A 25879-nucleotide genomic window follows, 5' to 3' on the forward strand; every position below is an offset into this window, starting at 1 on the left:
TATTAGGCTTTGGTTTATTTTAAAAATCCATAATTCCTAAAAGAAACTGTTGGAAGTAAGGAAGAAAAGTCATGAATTTTTTATTGAAGTGGTGTTATTTATTCTTTTCAAAAATCCCATTTCTTTACTCACTTTATTTTTTTTCCAAAGTGACCAGTGAGTGTGAGGAACCCACTTCGAGCCTGGATTATTTATTTTATTTTATTTTTAAATTTTCTTTTCCCCATGAAGTGCAGAACTCGGTGCCTTTTTAAATTCCATGCAGGACCCTCTCGCCACACTTTGAGGTGTTGTTGTTTTGCAGCAGTGATCTCTCTGATCAGCAAATAATCAGTTGGGTGATTGGATTTAACTCATGCCCGTAAATACAAAGCACACTGGAATTTCAGGAATGTGAAGGGCGTCCCTCACTTGTCATGGTAAAACCACCAGAAATTTCCCCACGAACCCTTTGCAGGTCACTGGTAGAGAAAAGTGTCTGTGCATCACCTGCATTTGGTACCTTTACATTCCTATTTATATTCCTGCCATCTTATTGTCAGTGGGATGTTATATATAGCTTTTATGGTAATTTTGTGTGCTGAATGCAGTTTCCAGGGAGGAAATTGCAATGAGAAATGGGTGAAGAAGTAATAATAATAGCAATAATCTGCATAAGCCCCTGTTGTTAAAACCCACAGCCCTACATCTCCTGGAAGAAAAATGCACAGATAAGAGAAGAGTTTTCCAAACAACATCCTCAAATGACTTGGAGGGTGACTTTTGGCAAGGAATGGAGTGGCAGGACAAGGAGAAATGGCTTTAAATTGGCAGAGATTTGGGTTAGATGGATTTTCGGATGGAAGTCATGCCTGTGAAGGTGGGTAGGTCCTGGCACAGAGAAGCTGTGGCTGCCCCATCCCTGAAGTGTTCAGCGGCAGGTTGGAATATCTGTGTTAGTTGTTTTGGTCTGTCCTGGTATTCCAGAGGCACAACTCAGGCCTGGGTTTGCCTGCAAATAAGAACCTTTTTTATAGGGGAAAATGAGACACAGCTTAGCAAACACTTAAGGGCTGACTTACTTTTAAGAATGTTGTTTAATCATGTTGAAATTGAGAGGATTACTTACCCTTAAATGCATGCTTAAGCAGCTCTGTGGCTGGGATCTGTGAGGAGCTGGCCTTGCACGTGTTTTGTCTTGCTCTTAGCAGGAGTTGTTTGGAAAAATATTCCCTGATATTGGGACAGTCACTGTTCAGACTTCTGGAGATGCTTCAAGGTTTTTTGTGCCGGATCCCTCACACTGAGTGGCTTGGCTTTCTCACCTGAGTGTGGATTTGGGATCCTCACTGGGCTGTGCTGGCTCCTCACTTTCTCACCTGAGTGTGGATTTGGGATCCTCACTGGGCTGTGCTGGCTCCTCACTTTCTCACCTGAGTGTGGATTTGGGATCCTCACTGGGCTGTGCTGGCTCCTCACTGGAACCAGTGCCCAGGCTTTGATGTGCCAGGATGTGCAGAGCTTGGGGCTGTTCAGCAAAAGAACAAAGGGAAGTTTGCTGGTGAGGAGAACAGGGAGCTTTTCTCTTAAATCTCACTGGAAATCAAACCCCGTGGTGGAATTGTCTGATTCATAAACTGGATTTTTACTTCAGAAGGCTAAAAATAGAGCACGGAAGAGACTCATTCAGTCAGTCTAGGATTTCCCTGGCACTATTTTAAGCCCCCTGGAGCAGGGCTGGGGGTGCCAGTGGAGTCTCCAGTCTCTGTGCCCTGTCTGGGCTCGATGTTCTGGGTACCACTCATGGTGTTTTGTGTCATGATGAGCCCTGGAGCCTTTCAGGAATGTTCTGTTCCCTGTTTTGCATGTGGAAATCACCTGCCAAACACCAAACTGCGGCAGTTTTTTGGTTGCTGCCCTGGCTTTGGCTCTATATGTAGGGTACCAGCCCCACAGGCCAGGCTGGAGTTCATGGCAAATGAAAAATGGGAGGGATGAAGATTGCAAAAAGTATGGAGGAAAAGGATGGTGTGAGATGAGGCCCTCATGGATGTCCTGGGATAAAAATGTGGGAGGCAGAGAGGCTCTGAGTTCATCCCAGCACAAAATCCAGGGATGTGGTCCCTGGGTGGGTGGTGTGGAGGTGGCTCAGGGGAGCACCCCAAAGTAAAATTCCTAAATAAAGGAACCTGAGGGGTCTCTGTGGCTGGGTTGGATGCAGGGCAGCTCCAGGCAGCAGCAGCAGCCCCCAGGGATTGGGTTTGTGCACCTGGAGCCCACTCAAGAAGCCCTTTATCCGTGTCCCATCCCAGTAGGTTGGAAACCGGTCCAAAAATAACAGGTTTGTTTTTATCACTCCAGTTCTGAAATGGTGAATGTGAACAAGAGTAAAACACAGTTTAAATCTACACAGGACTCAAACCCATTCTTTGTTCCTCATCATTGAAAATTCCCCATAGCAATTAAAACTTCCATCAAAAATGGGATGTTTTCTGAGAAAACCTGGTGGTTTTATTGCTTCTGATTGCAATGCTGATGAGAATATTTTGGTGTTGACTCACTCCTGGCTGTTTTCTGCCAGAAAAGGGCGATGGTCTGCACTCACCTCTGACAAACTGATGATGCATCTTTATTGAATTGCAAGAAGTCAGAGCCGTTCAGTCTTGGCAAGTTTGCCTCAATAAGATCATTTTGTGTGAGGAGAGACACCAAAGGAGTTGTAATCCTTTTGTAACAAAATACAAAGTGAGGGTGTTTTCTCAATGCTTCTTAGTGTTGCATAAAGCCTGTCAGGGCAGGTCTGGGCTCATTAAATGAGTGTGGGGATGGAGGTTCCTTGCATGAAGCTGTTCAATAATGCCTTTATAGCTGAGGGTTAAATGTCTTTTGTGCTCAGTGGTGGAACCTAAAGCAGGGTTTGTCCTCCCAGCCCTGATGGTGACACTGTGACACGGAGGGGGGGACTAGAGCACATCCATTCCAGGGGGGGCCAGCTCCAAGCACCAGGTCCTTGGGCTCCCACCAAACCTTTCTGGGTCCTCAGTAAGCACACCAGCATCTTTTTCTCTCATTTCCAGGTGATCTCTGCAGTATCCAGGCTCTCCTTCCACAGTATTGCTCAAACCAAAGGAATTAGGTAAGCTCCTTTCTATGGGATGTTTTGAAATACTATCTCTCTTTCTCCCTCCCTCTCCATATTCCTTGTATTTAATCACATCAAACTCTTTAGAAGCTGCACGTAATGGGGTTAAACAGACACCAAGGGTGCCTTTGGGAGGTAGGTAGGATCCTTACAGCTGCTTGGGAATAGTTTCAGGTGAAATAAGTGAAAATATGAGGAATTGTGTGCACTGTTCCTGCTGGGGAGGGGAGCAGGGTGAGTTTTGGTATCTCTAGCTGGAGGTTTTGCTCAGCTTCACGAGGGATCCCAGGAAAGGCAGCAGTGCCCAGGAGCTGTGGCATCACTGTCCCCACTGTCCCCTGTCCCTGTGCAGGAGACCCCAGAGACCTTTCTGCCCCTAACAACTGGGAAATGCCCCCCTGGCTTTATCAAAGGCAAATCCTTGCTGAGGGAGCAGTGGAGAAGGAATTAAAAGCAGCAGACAGCTCCTATTAAGCAGAGCTGTTATCCTGCTCTTTGTTCAGCTCCCCGCAAAATTGCTTTGCAGTTGCTTTCCTTGTTACAGTGCATTTGTATTATTAATCTGGGAACATCTCATTAGGACCAAAGCTATAACAGGGATGAGTTCGCAGCCTAAATTACCTTTCCCTGATTTTTTGGGGGTAGAATGTGTGTGTTTTCACCCCCCAGCTACAGAACACCTTTGATTTTCTCTGCAGCATGTGTCCTGCTGCTGTTCTGGGTGGGGATCTGTGGTGCATCCCAAACCAGGCACAGCCAGGGTGAAGGGATTCAGGCTGGATGGGGTCCCTGCCCCACTCCCAGCCCTGCCACCCATCCCCAGCACCCCCTGCCACTATTCTCACTGTTAGAACATATTTTCCCTGCCTTGTCTGCACTGAGATTGCTGGAGGGGAACAGCTTTTCACGTGTAAAACCAGCTTGGAGCCTTCCCATCTGTTAAACATGGATCTGACAGATCCCAGCAGGGCTGGGGGGAGATGCAGGGGGCGAAGGTTTGAGGAAGAAAGATGTGCTGTAAGTTAAGGACTGTTTGTTATGATGATAGCCCTGGGTCCTGGAGGAGCCTGCAGTGATTTTTGTTTTTAGGGAAAAGAACATCCAAGGAGTTTGGAGGCTGGGAGCAGCGGGGGATTCACTGCAGGACCTCAGCAAGGGCTGGGTTTAAGGCTTGGGGCATCACTGGGAGGGTTCCAGGGTGTCACCCCTGGCAAAGCCCCTCCCCAAGGCAGGGAGAGAAGTCCTGGATCCAGCTCAGAGGATGAAGGAGCTGCCATCCCCTGGGAAGGCTTTGGCTGAGCCCCTGTTGGTTGTGTTGAGGGCTGGGCATAGCTGGGATCCACAGACAAGAGAGGCTTTGCTATTCTTGTGGGTATGTGGCTTTTTCTCATTCATTTTACGACTGGCATTTACAGTTCCCACTAAAATCCTTTATCTTGGAAGCCTTTGGCACCCTAATTACACAAGAATAGCAGAGAGCTTAGCGAGCCTTTGCTTCTAACCCTGTTTTCCTGTGTATTAACCCTGTTTCTCCCCCAGCTCTGCAGGAACAGAAAATCCTGTCACTCCTTTAGCTGGAAAATAGAACAGACTAGAAATGAATTCTGTAATTCCAGGGAAATTCCTCCTGGGAGTGTTCCCTCCCACCTCGCTGTCCCCTGCAGCAACAGAGCCCTGGCTTTGTCCATTGCTGCATCTTCTTTCCTTTAAATTAGGTGATTTCTTGCTGCACCATCACAAACCCCTCAACGACAGAAACTAATCTCAAATGAATTAATCTGAATTAATCCAATCTTGTGGGAACCAGCAGCAGCTCTGGCTCCCTGAAGGGACTGCTCACATCACCACTGCCCCTTGGCTCGTTGGGGTCCATCCTCTTCCCTCTCCCAGTGAAGATGCTTCTATTGGAAGTGGGAAAAACCTTGTTGGCTTAGGCACAGTGCTTAAAACCATGGTAAATATAGTGAAATTTGGATGCTGGTTGGATTGTATGGTCTTCAGCCCCACAGCATGATGTGGCTCTGCTCCAACCCCTGTTTTAGGGTCTGAGGATCAGGATCACTCAAATTAAGAGTGAAATAAATCCCAAAGCCTGTTACTTGTCCTTAGATAAGTTTCATGGCATGGAGAAAAATAAAAAATCAATCTTGTGTGCTGTTCAGTGAAAAAAGAAATTAAAAAAAATCACTGTTTCTATCTTAATAATTTCTGGCTACAGGAACCTTGGCAGAATAGCCCTGTTTCCCAGAGTACTGCAGATAGCTATCAGGACAGCTCTGTGGAGATGACAGAGTGTTTCTTCCAAGAAACAAGCAGCAAAAACAAGGCAAAAACTCAATCCTGAATGCAGTGTTCTATTTGCAATATGCCTAATGTGCAGCAGCTGTAGCTACAGCCCTGCTGTGACCATCCTCTGCCTGCCTTGTCCCCATCCCAGGGCTGCTTCCACAAATCCTGCAGGAAGCAGGCTCTGTGCTGATGGGATGGGAACTTTTTGCTGGGATTTTGATCCCCCTGTTGTCCCAAAGGGTTGTACACAGGGACAAAGAGCAGATCCTCATTGCTCAGGAGAGGAGGTTTATTGAATTGTTATGGTTCTCATCCTTCCCTCCATCTTTTTGGAGGGTTCTCAGCACTTCCAGGGAGAAGTTCCACTGTGCTCCATCCCTGGCTGTCCATGAACAAGAAGCCTTTATTATCCAGCCAGGATTTTCCACTGCAGCCCTAATTCCATTACCCCATTCCCACGCTGACTGGCACTTCCCAGCAGCCTGGAGGATTCTGTAGCAGCGTGCTCTTTGCTCAGGAGTGTCCTGCAAAGCTTCTCCTGTGCTTTGGAGCAAGAATTTTCATTCCCTTTATGAGTTTTCATTCCAAGTTTTCTTGAGCAAACGCAGCTCTCTGGAGGACAACAAGACTTCTTGTTGCAGGCCCCAATAAACCAGGATTATAATTATTTTCTTAATTATTTTTTTTTCCCTGCTTTCCCTGAAGATTTTCCTGCCACAGTCATGACTGTTCCCTGCTGCTTGTGGCACATCCTGGTGTCCTCTGGGCTCCATCACCCACCTCGTGCTCCAGGGGCTGAAAGTGAGCTCTGAGCAGAGGAGGGGGCACGTGTTTATTCATCTCCCTGAGATCTGTGTTTTTCCTGGAAGCAGAGTTCTGCAAGCAAAGCAGGAGGTTCAGGAATATTGGCTCGTGCTGCCTGCATGCATTTTTAATGTGTGCACAGCAAAGCCCAGCTGAGAAGGGGAAGGGGTTTGCATGTTCAGAGGCCTTTATGGAGGCCCTAAATCAGAGTAAATCCTTTCTATATGAACTGAAACTCGTGGTGACTCTCCTCAGAAGGCACCAGAGTTCATAAAGGAGAGTTTAAAACATTTGCAGATGGGCAGGAGGGTGAAAATCCTGGTTGGCAGAGGAGGTTTTCTCTCACAGGAGCAGTGGCAATGCTTTGGCTGGACCACGGATGGAAGGACACAGGGATGAGGCTTTCCCTTTTTGGGGCCAAGGCAGGACCCCTTTGGAAGAAAAAGTGACCAGTCCAGATGCAGTGGTAGTGGATGTCAGGGCTGGGTTGCCCATGGGCACCCGTGGAATGACCATCTTGGCCATCCTGTCTCTGTTTCTTTGGAACAGGTTGCCCAGAGAAGCTGTGGATGCTCCACCTCTGGATGGGGCTCTGAGCAACCTGGTTTAGTGGAAATTGGATTAGGGAGATTGGAATGAGATGATCCTTACGGTCCCTTCCAGATCATTCCAGGATTGTGTGATTTTTCCCACGTCCACAGTGCAGACAGAGAGGGGGAGAGGAGAAAAGCTCCACACCAGCTCAGAGCCACCTCCAGGCAGGTTCAGGGCAGCCAAACGAGTACCAGCATCCTGCCTGCCGTGAGGATTGATGCAGAGGAGATCCCTCAGGGCTCATCCCTGCTCCCCTTTGCCCAGGTAAAGCATGGGATGGGCTCAAAATGAGGATTGCAGCACTGCCAGCCCTGGAGTTTCTGTATTTAACAGCTTGCCAGTAATATCAGGATGTGTGGGGGGAAAGGGAGGAGGGATGGGAAGGGAAGGGAGAGGCAGAGCAGCATTCCTGGCAGGAGGTGCCCAGGCTGCTGCCCACAGGGGAGGGGCAGGGGGCACAGGGAGCTGGACCTGCAGCCCCTGCCCTGAAGAACTCGAGTGTCCGTGGTCCCAGCGTGTGCCACTGGGTGATCAGGAAATTCCTCAGTGATTCAGCCTCCAGTTCGGAATTGAAGCTGGAGTTTTGTCCAGGTTTCATGGCTTTAATCCATTTCTCCATCCGACTGAGCCCTGCTGTGGTGTGGGGCGACCCTGTAAAAAGGGCTTTGTGATCCCACCAGCAAACCCCACTTCTTGCAGAAGATGGGGTGGCACAAGCTGAAGCTGACCAGGATGTTCCTGAAGGACAGAAGGGAGATAGGGGAAGATCTTTTGTGACCTTTCCAAGGATTCTCCGGCGTGTTGGAAGCTTCCTGCAGATCAGATTTGTTCTCTGCTCCCTCCATCCCTGGGGATGGAAGGCAGATCCAGATAGGTGTGAAAATGGCAAGCAATTAAAGGCTCTAACAATTAAGTCCTCAAGTATCTTCTGGTGAGGAGGTTGTTAGGGCAGCTCTTCTCCTGAAGGTTGGTTTTTACAAGGACTGGTTTATTCCCTGCCGAGGGCTCTCTGGAATTGCACTCTGTCCATTATTCTTTTACTGCTGTTGTGTTTTCCTTGTACACACTTTTAAGTGTTGCTATAAAATGGATGGAGAAAGCTGTGGGAGGATCCCTGTCTGGAAATAGGCACAGATGCTGTGCAGAGCTCTCTTGCAACTGGGACCAGTCTTGGAACTGGCCACCAGCACAAACTCAGAGAAGCTCAGCACAAACCTCACAAGCAGGAGGTCGGGTGGAGATTGTTTCATGTGACACCACCAAACCTTCAGGAGCCACCATAAAACTCCTCCATTTGTTGATAAGCAGAATCCTTGGCTGAAAAACAGCTCGTTTCCCACTTAAAAAAATGGAAAAAAAACCCAAAAAAACAAACTAAAAATCATTCTTAACACATTTATTTTGGCAAGTTTTTATCCTCACAGAGTGCCTGAAAAATATCCCTGACATGTTTTCCTGCACGGCTGCTCTGGGGGGGGGGGGGTGCTGAGGTCACCCCTTGAGCATCTGCTCACAAAGCGAAGGCAGCTGCCCTGTCCCCCTCCCCAGCAGCAGCTTTGCATCATGAACACACAGCTCTGGTGAGCTCAGCTCTGCTGGCTGGGCTCAGGTGGGGCTTGCTGGGCTTTGGGGTCACCTGCTGTGTCACTGCTCATCTGCTTTACCCACCTGGTGCTTCCCTCAGGCTCCTCCTGTGCCACCCTGTGGGACCTTTCCAGCACCTCTGATTGTTTTCCCAAAATGCAGCTCTTGCCCCAAGGATGCTCCAAGGATGGAGAAGGGCTCCGGGCTCAGCTGGTCCAAAACAGGGGATTTGGGAGGTTCCCAGCACTGTTGGGCAGGGACAGTGCCATGGGCTGTGCCTGGAGAGGGGCACTTGGATGCTCTGGGACAGCCCAGGTCTCTCTGCACCTCCCTGGGGAAGGGATTCCTGGTGGCCCTCAGAACGGGCTGTTTGGAGCTGGTTTATGCTGCACAGTTGGGCCCTTCTTGGCTGGGATGTGCTGGTGGTGCTTCCTCTGCAGACAGAAGTGCTGGAATCAGGCAGAAAGATCCATTTGGGTAATTATTTATTTTTATTGGCACGTGTTTCATAGGATGGCAGCTGCTCAGGTACAGCAGAAAAGCAGTGCTGAAAGATGTCCTGGTGCTGCTTTGCTGCAAGTTAAGACTGTGGATTTCAGGGTTTGTGTTTTCACCAGGTGTTCCCCAGGGTGAGACAGTGGATGTGGGATGGGACACATCCCAGGTCTTTACTGGGGCACTCATTCCCTAGTGGTTGATTGTGCTGTTACCCTACCAGGGTTTGGGTCTTCTTTTCCCTTTCTTTTCAACAAAGACATTTCTGGATTTCCCCTTTTTATTTTATCCATCTGTTCTCATCAATGTGGAGCTGAAGTGAGGAGAAAATCATCCCTCTTGCTTGAGAGAGACACTGGTACACGAGGGGTTTTTAAAAATGCGATAATGTGTTGAAACATAAAATTATACGAGCTGTTATTTTCTTGTCTTCTCATCTCCAGAAATGCTCAGTTCAGGTTGGAGCTGAGGATAAAGCAGGGCCTGCAGCTCACCCTTGGGCGCTGACACTGCGCCGAGTACTCTCCTGCAAAATCATCATCATCATCATCATCATCTTTGTGCTGCCTGGTGATGTAACTCACTCTTTCCTTGCTGAATGTCCACCAAAATTAATCTTGCAAGAATTTTTGCAAGTTCCAGACCACAAATAAAAGCAAACTGTAATTTTTCAGAGGACGTGTCTAAAATTTGGCACCGCGTGAGGCGCTTCTTTCCAGAGATGAGTAATGTAACAGAAAAGTGTGATTTTAATTAAATTCAACAGCTTTTGGTATGCTCTGATGTGTCTTGTTCTACACGGGGAGAATTTACTCGATCCTGCTTTATATAAATAGATTTTGGAGCATCAATAGTGTGGTTTTATCTCGCAGCACTTGACCAAGATCATTGTCTGACGCTGCTGCTGTTTCACAAATGGGAACCAAATTTTGGAGGTTCTGCCTGGGTCGAGGGCAGGGCTGGAGAGGCAGCTCCAGGTCACCTCTTTGCTGGTGCCTGCTCAGCTCACAGCCACCTCTTGGTAAATTAATGCTGCTTTAATCTGCCTCATTCCACGAAGCCAATGAGGGAAGCATTTTCAGTGGTGTGTAAAATGATGATGAGTTTCTTTGGGAAGCTCCAGGAGTGCTCAGGGTGGTGGGCCCAGGGTTCCAGAACTGATGGCTGACAGGGGGCACAGTCAGAGGAATGGGGTGATCCCCAGTGACTCCTCATCCTGGAGAAAAAGAGGAGGAAAAAAAGAAAAGGGGAAGGCTGGAGCTACCAAAATGATGTGCTGGGAACAGCCAAATTTTGGGTTTGAAGCAGCATTAAACCTCAGGAATGAGACAGAAGGGTTTTCCTGGAAGCATGGGAACTGTGGGGCTGAGAACCCCACTCCCAAATTCCCACGGCACACAGCCTGAAGCCTAAAAATGTTGGTGAAATCAGTGTCCTGTGGGTTTTCTCCTTCAAACCAGAGATATCAGGGGCTTTGTACATCCAGCCAGGAGAGCTGCAAGTCCTGCAGGGTGTCATTTCAGCCTGTGGATTCCACACCATGGAAATTTTTTTTTTCTGCCAGGAGGATTCAGCACAGCCCCATCCATCCATTCAGAGCTGCAGAAGCTCCTTTGCACCAGCTTGAGGCTCTGGTCCTTCCCACTGCTGAAGAAATCCCTCACAGAAGGGACAGCAGATGGGAGCAGCTCAGGTTTCCTGGGTGTCACACACTCCACCTGCTTTTTAAAACTCAAGTGTTATCCCTGGACTTAGGGAAGCAGGGGGAGATTATCCTGCTGGTGCTGGGAGGGTGGAATCCCCCTCCAGAAAGGGATAAATCACCTCCTTTAGACTCCTGAGAGTGTTGGCACAAGTTAAGAAAACTTCCTTGCAGGTCTGCCTGGCAAACCATCTCCACTGAGAGCAGCCTCAAGTGGGAACAGCTCCTTGGGATGGAGTGCCCTGAGTGGGACATTCTTCCCTCTCTGCTTCTCACCAGGCTTGCTGTTCCCAGGGCTGCTGTTTGACCCCAAGAAATCCAAGTGGAGACTGTAAAAATGGTAAATAAACCGTGCTGGGTCCTCCTTGCTCTGTCCCACACGGATTTGAGGCCAGGATGCTGCTGTACAAAAGGATCAGACTGAAGCAGCCTCAGCCCTGACCCTCTGCTCTCTGCAGAGGTGAAGAGCTGGCTTCAGTTACGAGGACAAGGCAGCCCAGATGCTGAAATATGCTCATAAATAAATAAACCCCCCTGTTTATTGCTGTTAGAATTGCAGCCTACCTGGCTCTTCCCGTTCAATAATTCAGAGGAAGGAGCAGCCAGGCAGCTCTGAGAGGTTCCCTGTGCAGGGATGGACGGTGAGGATGTGGTGCGGGAGGGATCATGGGGCAACCTGAGAGCAAGGGAGGGATTTTTTTGCACGAGGTTCCCGGTGAAATATTAATTGCTTGTCCCTGTGGGCGATGTGCTGTGGCTGTGGCTGGCTCTGCCTTGTCTTCCATTTGCAGGGAGCTCTGGGAGATCCAGAAAGTGGGCAAAATTGTTTTGTAAGATCAAGGGGGTGCTTAGCATCATATGTCAAGAAGCATCATGTGCTGTAAGTCCTGCCCTCCAGAGGAGCAGCTCGCTCTAAACTCCATAACAAATCGCTCGGTCTTTTCTTCCCTTTTCAGCTCTAAAACAAACACACCACATCGATCCCACTTCCCTTCCCTTCCCTCCTTTGATCTCTGCAAGTGATGCTGTGGGGTTCGCCTGTCATGGAGCATACTTTGGGAGCTTTATTATCTCTGAAGAGCCTGCTCCAGCTCTGTTTGATGGCACTGGGGACTTTTGCTTTTCATCTGAGCAGGATGGGGCTCACAGCATCCCCAGCACAGGCTGGGAGGATGAATGGCTCACCAGGTGGTTTTGCATGGTGGTGGAGTAAAAAAAAAAAAAAAAAAAAAAGCTGGTGCTTAGCTAAAGATACGAAATAAGAGACATTTTAAAATGAAATTTTAATAAACTGGGATCTCTGCAGAGCTGTTGGGTTTCAGTGGACTCAAAATACTCATTTCTGTTGGGCATTCCCAGCTAGACTGTGCTCCTATATAAGAACTTGCAATGTGCCTGGGGGTCTTTGAGAATTTCCCAGGAGATTCAGATCTTTTAGATCTTTTGACTGACAACATTTTTACTCATTTTGCAAAAAAAAAAAAAAAAAAAAAAAAAAAAAAAGACATAGAGATTGTTCCCAAACCAGGTGTTTGCTGCTCATGGCTGGGGAAGGTGCAGCACCTTCACTCACCTGGATGGAGATGCTGCTCCCTGCATGGCTGGGGCCAAGGGCATGATCTGTGGGAAGGTTCTCAGTGAAAACCCTGTGCTTGTGAGAAATACTGGGTTAAAAGATCTCCCAGTTAGCTTTTCTTTGTGCTGTCTTGATAGGGATCTGGTGGGGTACGAGTGGGAGCAGAACTCTCCTCCCCTGATCTCTCCCCATCACATCAAATCCATTTCTACAGCCAGCTCAGTTGTGTTCAGTGGCAAAAAAATTAACCTAAATGGATGTGTAAGGGAGCTTAAGTCAAAAGTAGGGAGATATTTCAAATAGTGGCTGTTGGTAGAGCTGAATTAAATTGAGTTGTTGCACTCAGAACTCCTGGAGAAGAGCAAGGGATGAACAAAGGAAAAACCCAAGGCTTTGTCCAAAAAGCTGCCCTTCAGCTCCAGATTTTGGATGGTCCATTTAGTAATCCTCACCCTGGTGTGACTTCTCCCTCTAATTGCATTCTGTGATTCCTTATTTAGCCATTAGCTGCCACTGCAGGGACACAGGTTATTAATTCCTCCCCTGCCCTGACTTTCACTCTGGGCCTTCCCTGGCAGTCAAGGTGAAGCTGGGAGGGCCAGTGGAGCTGCATCCCCATGAAACTCTGATTAGAAAATATTTTTCTCCCTTTTCTGCCTCCTTGTCTTACATGAGGGCTGTATCATAGGAACCAATTACACCTCAAGCCTAGATTTACAGCTGGAGATGTGTCCATGTGATTTTAATATTCTTTATGGCTCTTTTACTCCTTTCTCTCTGGCGTGGTGAGTGCTGGGGAAGGAAATACTCAGACTTTAAGAGCAGAAGATGCATGTAAAAGAAAGGAGGTCGTGCCTTGTGGTGGATTTCTTTTTACTGTTGTTGTAAAAAGTGATATTTAAACAGAGGTCACCTCTGAGTTCTGCCTTCTTGCCAGAGCTTTGCATCCCTTGCCTTCCTCCCTCCCGTGGTGCCACTTGGCATATGGACGAGGTTGGACACACCTTGGGTGCTCCTTGCAGCTGTGATAGCTGGAATTGTCCTGCTCCATGGCTGGGGTCACCACAGCTCTTTCCCCTCCTTGAATCATCACCTGGTCAGGGTTTTATTTGAACTCGCTGCAGGTCTCAGCACTATTTCAAAATGCTTGGTGTGGAGCTGCTCACCGAAGGAAGGCTGAGGTGTAGCAGGGGACAGAAAGCAAATTAATGCCAGTGAAAGGATCCAAAAATAGCAAACTGGGGGGCTAACCAGGCCACGTATTAAATCTTTCAGGAGAGGCAATCTATCATGGGTAGGGAGGGCGGTGGAGAAGAGAAGGAAATTGCTCTTGGGGGCGGTCAGAGGTTCACATGGAGCCAGCTTTGCTCCTCCACGGCATCCGTGTCCCACCCCTGAGGTTCACAGCCTGGGGACCCCCACCTGCCTTCCCCAGGATGCCCGGGAGGGACGGGCAGAGCTGTCCTGCTGCCACCCCTGGTGTCCCTGTGCCCATGGGGATGCCCAGCCCAGCCCAGCTGTAGCCACAAGGTGCATCCAGCCCCAACAGAGCCTGGCCCCGTGCCAGCAATAACACGTGGGGTTTAATTAAAACAGTATTTTTCGTCTCCTTCATACATTATTTGGTTATTGCTTCAGAATGAGCCAAGGAATTCTTGTATTCCCCCCACTCCCTCCCTCGCTCTTTTAATTCTCCCCCCCCCCCGCTTTCTTTCTGCCCTTTCGGTGTCCTTTCCCTCATCTCCAGGGGTTTAACTTTTTTCAGCTGTCACAAAGTTAAGATGAGGAAGCCTGGGGTTCATAAGGACTCCTTCATTGCAGTGGGATTGTTGGGAGGTGCCAGTGGGAAGCAGCTCAGAGTGCCCAGCCCTGCCTGGCCAAGCAGGGAGGGAGCTCACAGGTAGCAAAGCTCCACCCCTGGAGAACAAGGTGTTTCTGCATCCCAACAAATCCAACGCCAGGCTGCAATTAAGATTCCTGAGTTGTTTGTGCAGCACCAGCTCAGCAGGAAGGGCTCAGCCATGGGGGCTCTGAGGTGCTCTCAGACCATGCAGCTCCTCATTTTGGTGCCCAAGTGCTGCCCTGTGTGCTCAGCCAGCCTCCCCACCTGGATTCTTGCCCTGCCCTGCCAGCTCTGCCCTCGGGAAGCAGCAGAGATGGTGTCACTCTGGGACAAAAATGGATTTGCAATGAATATTTTGTGCTGCTCAGCAGGATGCTCAGGGCTGGGCTGAGTTCAGAGGCTCTGCTGTGAGTGGTGAGGCACTGATATAACCCTGTCATTCCTTTCCTTCCCAGGCCCTTCCCTTCAGAGGAGACCACGGAAAATGATGATGACGTGTACCGGAGCTTGGAGGAGCTGGCAGAGTGAGTGGCCTCACCTTCTCCTGGGAGGGGAAAAGTTGCTGTGGGTTTCCAGCAGAGGCAGATAAAGTTTGACAGCAGGGTTGGGAGAGCCAGGATGGCTGCTTTGATCCTTTTGCCAGGAGATTTTTGTGCTCTGACAAAAGTCCATCTTTTTCTCGTGTAAAGCCCTGGGAGATGTCACTTTTAATCATCTTGAGTTGATGAGTGGCTTGGTGGGGGGTGAAAGGGGCCAAGTCCAGGGGATCCCCTGCTCCTCCTAAACCCAAAACCCTGGGACATAATTCATCCTCTGAGGTGATCCAAGCCAGCTCTGGGAGTGGGGTACCCATTGTTACCAGTGCTGCTTCCCCCCAAGGTGTTTTTTGGGTGCTGCATCCCCCATGTGTGATTTTGGACCCCACCAGCTGGCCTTGGGGCAATCAGAGAATAGTTTGGGTTGAAAAGGACCTTCTAGACCATTTCATCCCACCCCTTTGCGATGGGCAGGGTCACTTTTCACTCTCCCACATTCCTCCAAGCCCCATCCAAGCTGGCCTTGGTCACTTCCAGAGTTTTGGCTGCCGCATCCTGCCGTGACACCCATCCTTGCTTGTCCTTGCTGGGATGTGGGATGCTGCTGCTGCTGCCTCTGTCTGTGTTTATCTGGATTTTCTGCCTGTGGTGATGATGTAACAGGCTTTTAAAATCAACCTTGAACTACAACACACACGGTGAAGTGCAGGCACTATTGGAATTCAATGGCAGCATTCCCATCAAGCCAGGGTTTTGCTTATGGAGTGCAGTCTGCTACATATAGAGAGAGGGATGGACTGCATGGGTGGATATGTGGCTTTATGCAGTTAAATGTTATTGTTCCACAACATAAATAATAAGACTCCTTAATCCAATGAGTTCCTTATGGCTTCAGTTATTACAAAAGTAAATCATAAATTACCAGCAGAGGGAATGGAGTACCCTGGAATTCCCTGCTTGCTGTTGGCTCCCAGCAGCTGCAGTTTAATAAAATTTTAACTGAGAGAGGGATCCTTTCAAGAACAGCACCTTTTTGTACCCCCTCTTCAAAAGTTCTCAAAATCCCTGTAATACTGGGGTTTAAAATTCCTGTTTCTCACACACAGACGTGCTTTTAATTGGAAAGATGTTTGTGTGGGGACTCTCACCCGAGTGCTGGTGGGGAAGGCAGTGCTGGCCTAGAGAGGGTGGGTTTGGGATGCTGCACTTGGTTATTTGGTGCTGGAAGTGAGCTGCCAGATTTAAATCTGCTGAGGACAAGGTGTCCAGGTGGAAGCTTCCCAAACTGTTCCTTGTCCCTTGGCCAGCGGGGCTGTGATGCCCATCAGATAACTTGGAGGTTTATTTCAAATTACTTCCCTCTTCAGTGCCATATCTCCAACTTTTAGCTTTCCCTGTTTTCCCATTTTCTGCAAAATCCTGTTTTTTACGTCTTACTTAGCACTCGTGGGGGAAAAGCTGAAACCAGCAGAGGTTGCACAGATTCCTTTATTCCATTCCCTGTGCAGGGAAACGTGGCTTACAGAACGGTGTCACAATTCACCCATAGCTGTAAAAACCCCAAAACCACCCTGGAGAATCCCTCAGCACGACTGCTGCTGCTCCAGCTGCCCTTTCTCCCTTGGAGCAGGACTGGAAATGTGCCAGTCCCAGTGGTGTGGCACTGCCAGCCTGTGGCACCCATGAGAAAGCCCTTTCATAGTTCCTGCCCATTCCAAACAGCTCCACAGGGGCAGCATTCACTGCTGGGAATGATTCAGTCCATCCAGCATCCCTGCCTTTAACACTGCTGATGATCCAGCATCCTTGGCAAGATGTGGCTGCAACCAAAAAGCTCTTTTTTTTTCTTTTTTTTTTTCTTTTTTTTTTTTTTTTTTTTTTTTGAGGCGAGGAAGTGATTTCCACAGCAGGCAAGGAAATGGCACGATTTGTGGAAGGAGCTGCTCCAGCCCTGCCTGTGAAACCAGCGGGGAATTGTCACCTGAAGGTGCCACTCTGCTGTCCCCACAGGGCTCAGGAGGGACAAGGGTGGGTGAGGAAGGGCAGCCCTGGTGGGCTCTGTGCCACCAATCCACCCTGGGAGAGAGGAGTCCCCCCAAAGGGAGCTCTCAGGGTGTTGTGCTGTTGGACAAAAAGCTCAGGATAAACGCTGAGCTGGTTCTAACAAGACATTTTGAGGGCTGGCAAATCAGTTTGCTTTTGTTTTTTGTTGTTTTTTTTTTTAAGAATATCAGAATGCTTTGTTTCAACTGTAAGTACTTAAGTGGAGCAGTTTGGTGTCCCCAGGCTGAGATTTTGAATTCCTGTGCTGCAGAGCCTTTAAAATATGAACATATATGTGATGGAGGTTCTGATTTGGGGAGCAGAAGGAGCCAGGCTTTGTCCCTGTTGTCCCCATGATGCTCCAAAGAGTGAGAACCTTTATCCTGAGATCTCTCCCAGCACAGAGGAGCTGTGGGACAAAAAAAAACCAGTGCCAGGGCTGGCCAGGGGATGCAGGAACAAGCTGTGTGTGCAATCGTAGAGCAGCCACGGGGTACTGGTGTGCTTAAAGGATGTTTCAACCTTGATGACCCCACTGTGCTTTCACCTTTGGGGTGTTGCATGGATTAATCCCAGCTCCAGACAGATCCCCAGCCAGCAGATCAAGGCACATAATTGCCTGGAAACAGCTATTTAGTTTAAAAAAAACCAAAAACCGCCCAACAATTGGTGATGGAAAGGGGAAGGGAAGCTAAAAGGCTATCAGGGGAGCTGGGAAGTTCTCAAATTCCCTGTGTTCAGCCCTCTGGCCCCTCGGTTTGCTGTGCCCTGGGCCAGATGGCAGCTTGAAGCCAGCCCAGGCAGATGGCAAGGGCTGCTCGCATTGCAAGTGGTGCCTGATCGATGCTGGGAGGAGCAGGGAAAGGACAATTGGCCTCTGCTGCCTGATTTATTCCAGCCTGCCCCGTGCCAGACCCCGGAGCAGCCGTTTTGGGGGGAGTTTATCCATGAAATGAGCTGGGTTTTGCAGCAGCAGCAGCGTGTGGGTTCATCCTCTGGAGCCTGTGACCCCATATCAGGGGTGTAGCAGTGACCCTTGTCCCGAGGATGCTCCTGCAGATCCCTAGGGATGGGAGCTGCTGCTTCCCACATGGCTGTGGCTGCTGGGAGCTGATGTCAGGAGGTAATTATCCACCTTACTGCCCTGCCAACTGCTTTTCCATCCCCCTTTATGGCTCTTTCAGCTGCTCCAAACCATCCTGGCACCTCAGAGTTATACTTAACATTTCACCTAAATTTTCTCTGCTGCCACTTGAGCTCTCTCCAGTTACTCTGTCTCATTAAATTTATGAGAGCAATTAATCCTGTCCCTTTTTACAGCCCCAGAGCCTATTTCATGATGAACCTTCTCAATTTCATGGCACTGTCCCTCTGCAGTGGCACAATTAGGTAGATTACACAGAGCAGATTTTGGGTTATTTGTTGGCTGTTCAAAGAATTCAGGGTCAGGCAGGAGTTCTGCGAATGGTTTGGTGTGAGACATTTAATTTCCATAATTTTAACCTTTATTTTCTCTTCTGAAGATGATATGTTTTGAGGAGTTGTAGTGTTGCATAAAGAACCAAATAAATGTTTTAGGCAAAGCAGGTCCCCACCAAACCCTGCCTCTGGAGAGCTTTGTCCCACAGGTCACTGTTGATGTCCCCTGCTCTTGTTTAGAGCTGCGGCTCACTGGGATTTTATCCCTAACTAATTTATTGGGATAACTGTGTATTCCCAAACTTTCCATTCTGGAGAAGGGGGGATCTGCTGGGCCACAATTTCTCAAGTGATGCTTCTTCTCAGCTTCTTGCTGAAGTTTCTCCTGCTTCTCTCACTGCTGTCACCAGCATTGCCCCCCTCACATCTTCCAAAATAGTGCTGTGGTCAGCAGAATTTCTCAACTGCAGTAAGAACAGTCAGGAGTGCAGGAGCCAATGTGAAATGATAAGTTAGCTGCCACTTTTCTCATTATTTTTGCTGTGTTGGACAAATCAGACACAGCAGCCCCTCAAATAAATGGTTCTGTGGTTCTTGGGCCAGAGCACTCGTAAATGTGTCTGTCCTTCTGTGTCACTCGTATTGATTTTTGCACATCCTGCTCATGCCATTTCTGGGATCATATTGGTCCCTGTAACTGTGTGAGGATTTTTCTTGGGATCAGAACATTCCACTTGGGATGAGGAATGTAAGATCCAAGCAGATAAGATGGGAAAAGGCTTCTCCTGCTATTTCCAGATGAGTGTCTCCATCCAAATCCAACCTGAGTAATTAAAACCCTCCAAGATCTTGAGTCCAGTGGCTGCACATCCTGCACTCCCTCACCCTGAAACCTCAGCCTGCCAAATGTGCTGCAGATTTAGGGTTCTGCTTGTCCTCTCTGGCAGGATGAGGGGGTTGGTTGGAGGAACTGTGTATTTATAGCTGCGGGTGCAGTGTGAGAATGAGAAAGTGGGGGTTACTGGGATGGACTGGAGCCTCCCAGCTGCTGGGCAGCTGCCTCAGAGACCCTGCAAATGCACTCCCAGCCTGGGCCTGTGGTGGCTCTGAGATTTTCTGGCTCTTAACCCTGGTCACGGGACTGGAAATTTGGGGTTGTCTCTTGGTTGTCTTATTTTAGCTCCTTCTGTCCCCTCCTGCTCTTTCTTTTGCTGTTCCTGGTGGTTCTGGCTCTTTCCTCGGCGTGGTTTGGATGGAGTTTTGGTGTGGTGGGTTTGTCCTTGAATTCTTGAGGCTGGTACAAACTCATCAACTTCCCACAGTAGCTTTTATGGGTGGAGAGGCCCTGAAATCCATCAGAGCTTCCCCACTTTCCCCCAGTGCCATTGCAAAGATGATGTGCAGGGTTCCTTCATGCTCTGTGTCATTTACCAGGGCATCATGGACATGGTCCCTTCCATCCCTTCCAGCCCCAATAATTCTGTGATTCTATGGACTTGCTCCTTCCCTTTCCCTCCCTCAAAGGCAGCATCCTGGTACCAGTCCCTCTGTTCTGGGAGCTGCTCCTTGGCATGGCTGGGTGGGTGTTAGTGCAGAGCAGGCATTGTCAGTGAGGCAAGGCTCAGCCAAAAGCATTGTTTTTGCCTGAAATTGCCTTAGATATGAAAAGCTTTATTCATTATCAGCTTTTCTGGCTCGGCAAGATGCTGCCAGCTCAAAGCTGGTTACATCCATCCTAATAACAGTAATTGCAAATGCTGGCATTCACTCTGAAGGGCAGCTGAAATCCCTTTCCTAACCCCAGAGCTGTCAATGAATCTCCTAATCCAGACAGTAGATCATAGGCTCTGATACCCACGGGTAACTCGCAGACTGCTGCTTTTATTGAAGGAGTAAATTGCTTTTCTTTGTGAGCAACGACGTGATCTGGCTTTCCTTGCTCAAGTTGCTCTGTCTGCCCGTGACACGCTTGGGATGCTGAATTTATTGCCTGAATTCACTGCGTCCTGAGGTTTCCACTGGCTAAAATCATCCCAATCCCTGCTTTAAGGACAGGAAGTGTGTGAATTTTCAACCGTGTGGGGACAGGTGAGGATCAGTATGTGCAAAGCAAAGATGTCAACATCTGTGCAGCACCACGGGAGTTTGGCTGCTCCTGGGCTGCTCCAGGAGAGGCTGATCCTCGTGGTTTGCTGCTCTCCATAAAAACTGGCAGCCCCTGGTGTTTCTCAGAGATGCACTGAGAATGTTTTAATAAATAACAGACTGCTGGACGATGGTGATGTTGTAATACTGCCACGGCTGTCGAGTTTGAGGAACTCTGGTGCATCTCCCCAGAGCTCTGGAGTGGAGGTGTCTTGCTGGGTGTCCCCAGGATGTGGGAATTACTCCTTTTTTTTTCCCCCAAACCAGAAATTGGAGTAGAGAGGGGCTTGTTCTGCTGTGGAGCAAAGGAAGGGATGGAGCAGCAGGGCTCAGCCCCTTGGTAGGAGGAATGGGAGCTGTGAGGTGCTGTCAGATGTGGCCCCACGTGCTGGGTGCAGTATTTGTGTCCAAGGGCTGTTGGCACTTCTGGGATGTCCCTTGGGAGGCATTTCTTTGCTGCTGGTCCGAGTGGGGCCAGGCCTTGGGGCATCCATCCTTCTCCAGTCTCAGCCCATGACTGAGCAAAACCCATCTGGCACTTGGGCACATGGCTTAGGGGTGATTGTGGTGGTGCTGGCTTCAGGTTGAAGCAGATGTTCTCTCCCAACCCTGATGATTCTGTGAAGGCCCCTTCAGCATCACATGCTGCCACCTGGGTTTCTCCCAGTGTGTGCCCACCACGCTCCAGAGTTCCTGGCTTCTTGGAAAGGGAGAAAAGGAGAGTTTTTCCAGGCTGGAAACAGCAGCACCAGGCTGGGGACAGGCTCTGAGGCTTGGATGTGGCAGCTGCTGGGTGGGAGAGAAGTTCCAGGTGATGCTCAGGGACACCTCAGGACACCATCTTCTCCTCTGCACGTATCCCAAAGCTCTCCAGGGATGGGGATGTTCATCCCTCACTCCAAGCAGGCTCTGCTCCAGCAGCAGCATCACCCCAGCCCTCTCCTGGTAGTGTCACACCCAGCTGGGCTCCTGCTCATGGCATTAACCCAACCACACATTCCCAAAAACCCTCGAGCCAGGGAAGTGATGTCTGCAGAGCCAGCCAGCAAGCCGAGAGGTGTGGGCAGGGGGATTCATCAGGAGCTGGGAGTGACTGGCTCTGGATGAGGAGCAGAGCTGAGAATATAAATATTGGTGCAGATAATAACGACGGCGACGCCTGGGAGGGGGAAGATGGATCACCAGCTATTAGTGGGCATTATTGCAGCAGCTGCAATGCATCACCCGGGAAGAATGGGATGGATACATCATGCCAGTGTATTTATTTAAAATCCCCAAACTTTTATTAAATAAATCTGTTTGTATAAATAGAAAGGGCTGTATTTAAGCAGAGACGTAAAGCCCGGTTTTGCAGGCAGATGTGCTCTGCTGCTCCCTGATATATGGTACAGAGATGTTGAGTGTCACACTTGGAGCACAGCTTTACACCTAAATTTATTTGTGTGTAATTAATACCCCTGTTGAAAGACGCAGCTCGTAAAATATGCGAGCGCTGTTTGATATTCCAACATTTCACACTGTCCTGATCCTGTGGGATTGACTTCAGTGGGAGCCATTAGCAGCCAGCACCTGTAGATCTAAGCACTGGAATTATTATTGTTAATTGGTATTTAATATGGGCTGAATTTTCAAAAGTATTCCAAGGCTGAGGAGCCCCTGGGAGAGGTGTGAAGGCTCAGATGATAATTAATTACTGAACACCATCACCTTTAGCACAACCTGGGCACTACAGCTCTGGGGTGCCTTTGAAGCCTGGGAGTGCAGGGGCAGCTCCAAAGTGATGGGGCTGGTCCTCAAAATGTGACGTTTTGCTGCTTAATTTCTCTCTGCTGTAAATGTTTTCATTGGCCTCTGCCCACCGAGCTGAGTGTCTGATGAGATTTCCTTATGGTGGTTGGGAGAGCCCAGTACTCCTCTGGGAAATGCTGGATTAAAAATCACCCAGTTGCCCATCAGGGCAGGGATTGGGCTCTGTGGGAATTGGTGCATCACACAGATAACTGGATGCAGAACATTCAAACCTCGATGGAATTCCCAGGGCTGGGTCCAGGCTTTGCTGTGGGTCCTGCACAGCCCAGGGGGTGTTGGTTCATCAGGACTGGGATGCTTCTCCTGCAGCTCAGAGATATTGGATGAGTGTTTAATATCTGCTCTTGCTTGGAGCGGATCTGGGCTCCTACAGCAGTTTGCAGCCCTGGCTGGGGGAAGGGGATGGGTTGCTGGCACAAAGGAAACCTTTCTGTGTGGAAAAGCAAAATCAGATCAAGAGCCAACACAGAGCCTTAAGCAGACCAAAATCCAGCCCTTAAAGTGAATTCTCTGAGCATGCTGTAAAGTCACTGATGCAAGAGCTGCTCCTGGTCCTGAAGGGGAGGTTGTGGGCACCTGTGGAGCAGGTGGAGCTGGAGCTGGTGGCTCTGGTGGCTCAGATGGTCCCGCTGGGCACTTGGCTGGCAGATCCATCTCAGCTGGGTCCATTAGTGCCCAGCAAAAGCTCTGCAGGGGCAGAGCTGGCAGCCCGTGGTGGTGTGGGCACGGAGGGCACGGCTGGCACCGGGCACGGAGCAGTTCTTGGCTGTGATCCCCGCTCGTGTCGAGCGGCGTTCCGCCTCTTCCAGCCTCCAGAGAGCGGAGAGAAATGTGCAGCAGGCACTGATCCGGGAAAAACAGAGATTCTCACAGGATTTTCTTATTGTGAATCTCCTCAGTGAGCATTCCCTCGTTGTTATCCCTGACTCCTTCTCCTTCTCGTTGCAGCGAGCACGATCTGGGGGAGGACATCTACGACTGCGTGCCCTGCGAGGATGAGGGTGATGATATCTACGAGGATATCATCAGAGTGGAAGTTCAGCAGCCCATGGTAACAACAACTCAGCTGCCCTTTCACAGCTACACCTCGGTGGGAGGGGGAGGATCCAGGAAGGAAATAACTCAGAGCCACTGGCAGGTGATGCTGCAGGGAATGGGACTGCTCAAAGCCGAGAGCGGCTGGGATGGCACCGACCCAGAGGGGTTCTCCCAGGAGTTTCCCAGCCCAGCCTGTCATCTGCAGGAGTCTGGGGAGGAGGAAGGGAGACCTAATAAGCCCTAAAAGATAAGCTAAAAATAGGACTTTGCTGCTGAGGCTGTATCACTCCAGCCTTTCCAGGGAGGCTCCGCCTGCTCCGTCAGCCAGAGGTGCCACCGGAATTTTGGTATTTTTAGATCGGGGTGACAGATCTGTGTGTGAGGGATCTGTGCCTGCTGCTCCTGCCTGGATGGCTCAGAGCAGGAAGATGTTTTCAGTGGAGCTTTCTGGAGCAGCAGGGACCCGTGTGGCATTAGGGACAAGCAGCCGTTCCCGTTTGTCACCCCTGAAAAGCTTTTGCTGGTGGAGAAGCCTGAGTGTGAGGCATGGACAGCAGCATGGAGGGTCCTGTGGGTATCTCCAAAGGCTCTGGAGCAAATATCACACTCCATGGATAAGCCAAGGAGGTGTTGGTGGCCCTTGCACCTCCCCAAAAGTGCCCACAGCCACCTCCCTACCTGTGTCCCCAGCACTGGTGCAGGGACCTTCTCCCGAGTGTGACCTTGCAAATTTTCTCCCTCCCTTCCAACATCTGCCACCCTCAGGCTTTGTTCAGACTCTAATTGCTGTCCCCTAGTTCACACAGGACACCTCCCTGGAACAAAGCAGGATCAATGGACAAGTTCAGTGATCAATTCAATCCTGGCTGAGCCAGACACCAGGGCTGCATCCATGGATAACTGTGCTCTGATCCCTCCCCTCTCCCAGCTTCCATACCAGTGGGACAAAGATAACTAATCCCTCATTCCATCCCTTTGTACCTTGTCTGCAGCTGGAGGAGCTGGAGGAGCTCCCTGCACATCAAAACCCCTCTGGATCAACGAGTTGAACCCAAAATATTCCCACTGATCCTGCCTAAAGTGCTAGGGTCTGAAGTCAAGACAGCTCGTTGCCCATCTGTGGATTTTGCCACCAGTTGCAAAAGCCACTTGGCCCAAAAGCTGCCCTGGGAAGGTTTTGATAGGAATTTCTTGCATAAATGGGAAAAAATAGGGGAAAGCTCCAGCAGCCAGGTAATATAGGGTTAAGGTCAATGGAATTGGCAATTTTTCACTGCCCCCTCCACATTATTTTTTTCTGCTGGGCATTGTTGGAGTTGAGAGCTGTGACTCCCTTTCCCTTCCCTGAGCAAAAGAATCCATTTTGAATATATCTACCCAAAAATTGAGCATTTTGGGTAACATTTGTTGCAACAGCAAGTGTGTGATGCTAATGGCTTCTTGTATTTCTCTATGCTTCAGATTAGATACATGCAGGTAAGATGAACTGATTAAAATCTGGGGTTTCATCCAGCTGAAAGGTCCCAGCTGTGAGTTCTGAGGGGGTGGACAGAGGGGTTCTGTTCCTGTGCATGATCCATAAAACCCCATCACTCAACTCCCTCCCAAATTCAGATTCTGCCCTGCCAAGTGCAGCAGCTCCCAGCACTTGGTTCCAACTTTACAGAGCAGAAGTAACTGCAAGAGTTGGGGCTTTGGGAAAAGCACATTTTATCAGATTTGACCTAAAATCATGAGAATTGGCAACCCTGGCCAGGGATTAAGTCTAACGTATTATTTGTGACCCACTTAGTATCTGTTGTGAGTTTCATCGTAAGCAATGACCAAAAAAAAAAAAAAATTAAAAGGGAAAAAAATCAGCCTTTATCTCTTTATTATTCTTCTTTAGCTGATAGTCTTTGGTGGTGTGGCTGTAATAAACACAGAAAATGCAATGTTTTTCATGTTGAGACATATTTAATAACCCAGCCAGGGTTCCTCCTTTATATTTTTTTGGATGAAAGTAGCTCCCTTTAGCATAAACCAGTAGTGGTTCTCTCCTGACTTTCCAAACTTGTGCTTGGTTGCTGTGACTGGATACTGAACTGGAGCCCCAGCAGGTTGCTGGAGCACCCTTAGGACCATCTGACCATGCCTTATTTTTCCTTTCCCTAGAAAATGGGAATGACAGAAGATGACAAAAGGAATTGCTGTCTGCTAGAAATCCAAGAAACTGAGGCCAAATACTACAAAACACTTGAAGATATAGAAAAGGTGAGAACTGAGCCCTCTTTTCCACAGCATCCCTTCCCCAGCAACCCTGGATCCCACAGGAATTGTACTGGGTTGGTTCTTTCTCCAGGAGCTGGCAGATGTGAGGAGGCAGGATGGAGGAAAATGGGAGAGGAGGGGAATCCACAAAACCCAGGCTGACAAGCACCAATGTGCAGCCTGCAGGAGCCCAAACCAGCATTTTTATTTATTTTATTTTATTTTATTTTATTTTATTTTATTTTATTTTATTTTATTTTATTTTATTTTATTTTCTTATTGCTGCAGATTAGTTTGAAAACTCTCCTGATGTTTCCTCCCTATCCTGGGGTGAGAATCTCCCACTCCTCACTCAGCCAGCTCGGGTTTGCTGATAAAAGCCCTGTTTGCAGATATCTCTTATCACTCTGATTGCCACGGAATAATTCCTTTATTCCGAGTGCTGAAGCTGTGCTGACTTGCCATTGAAGCTAATTGGATTAAAAGGAACATGCTGCTGCCTAAATTTGTGGGGTTTTAATTGGTTTTGATGAATTATTGTGGCACCTTTCTTTTAAAAACAAATAAAAGTGAGCACCTCAGTGAGGCAGCGGAGTTGTGGATGGAGCCTGGAGATGGTTCCTGCTCCAAG

General features: G+C 49.0%; 1 protein-coding gene across 2 annotated transcripts in view; it reads left to right on the forward strand.

Annotated features, from left to right (window-relative positions):
- Positions 1 to 25879, forward strand: part of VAV2 (vav guanine nucleotide exchange factor 2) — a 120190-nt gene that overhangs the window by 73295 nt on the left and 21016 nt on the right. The window contains exons 3-7 of one of the 2 annotated variants that reach the window (XM_062505385.1): positions 3057 to 3115; positions 14464 to 14532; positions 22909 to 23011; positions 24460 to 24474; positions 25153 to 25251. In XM_062505385.1, coding sequence (XP_062361369.1) covers positions 3057 to 3115; positions 14464 to 14532; positions 22909 to 23011; positions 24460 to 24474; positions 25153 to 25251 — 345 coding nt within the window. The remainder of the gene's footprint in view (positions 1 to 3056; positions 3116 to 14463; positions 14533 to 22908; positions 23012 to 24459; positions 24475 to 25152; positions 25252 to 25879) is intronic. The other variant, XM_062505386.1, reaches the window with a different exon arrangement.

This window comes from Cinclus cinclus, chromosome 19, assembly GCF_963662255.1.
Source record: "Cinclus cinclus chromosome 19, bCinCin1.1, whole genome shotgun sequence".
Classification (NCBI taxonomy): domain Eukaryota; kingdom Metazoa; phylum Chordata; class Aves; order Passeriformes; family Cinclidae; genus Cinclus; species Cinclus cinclus.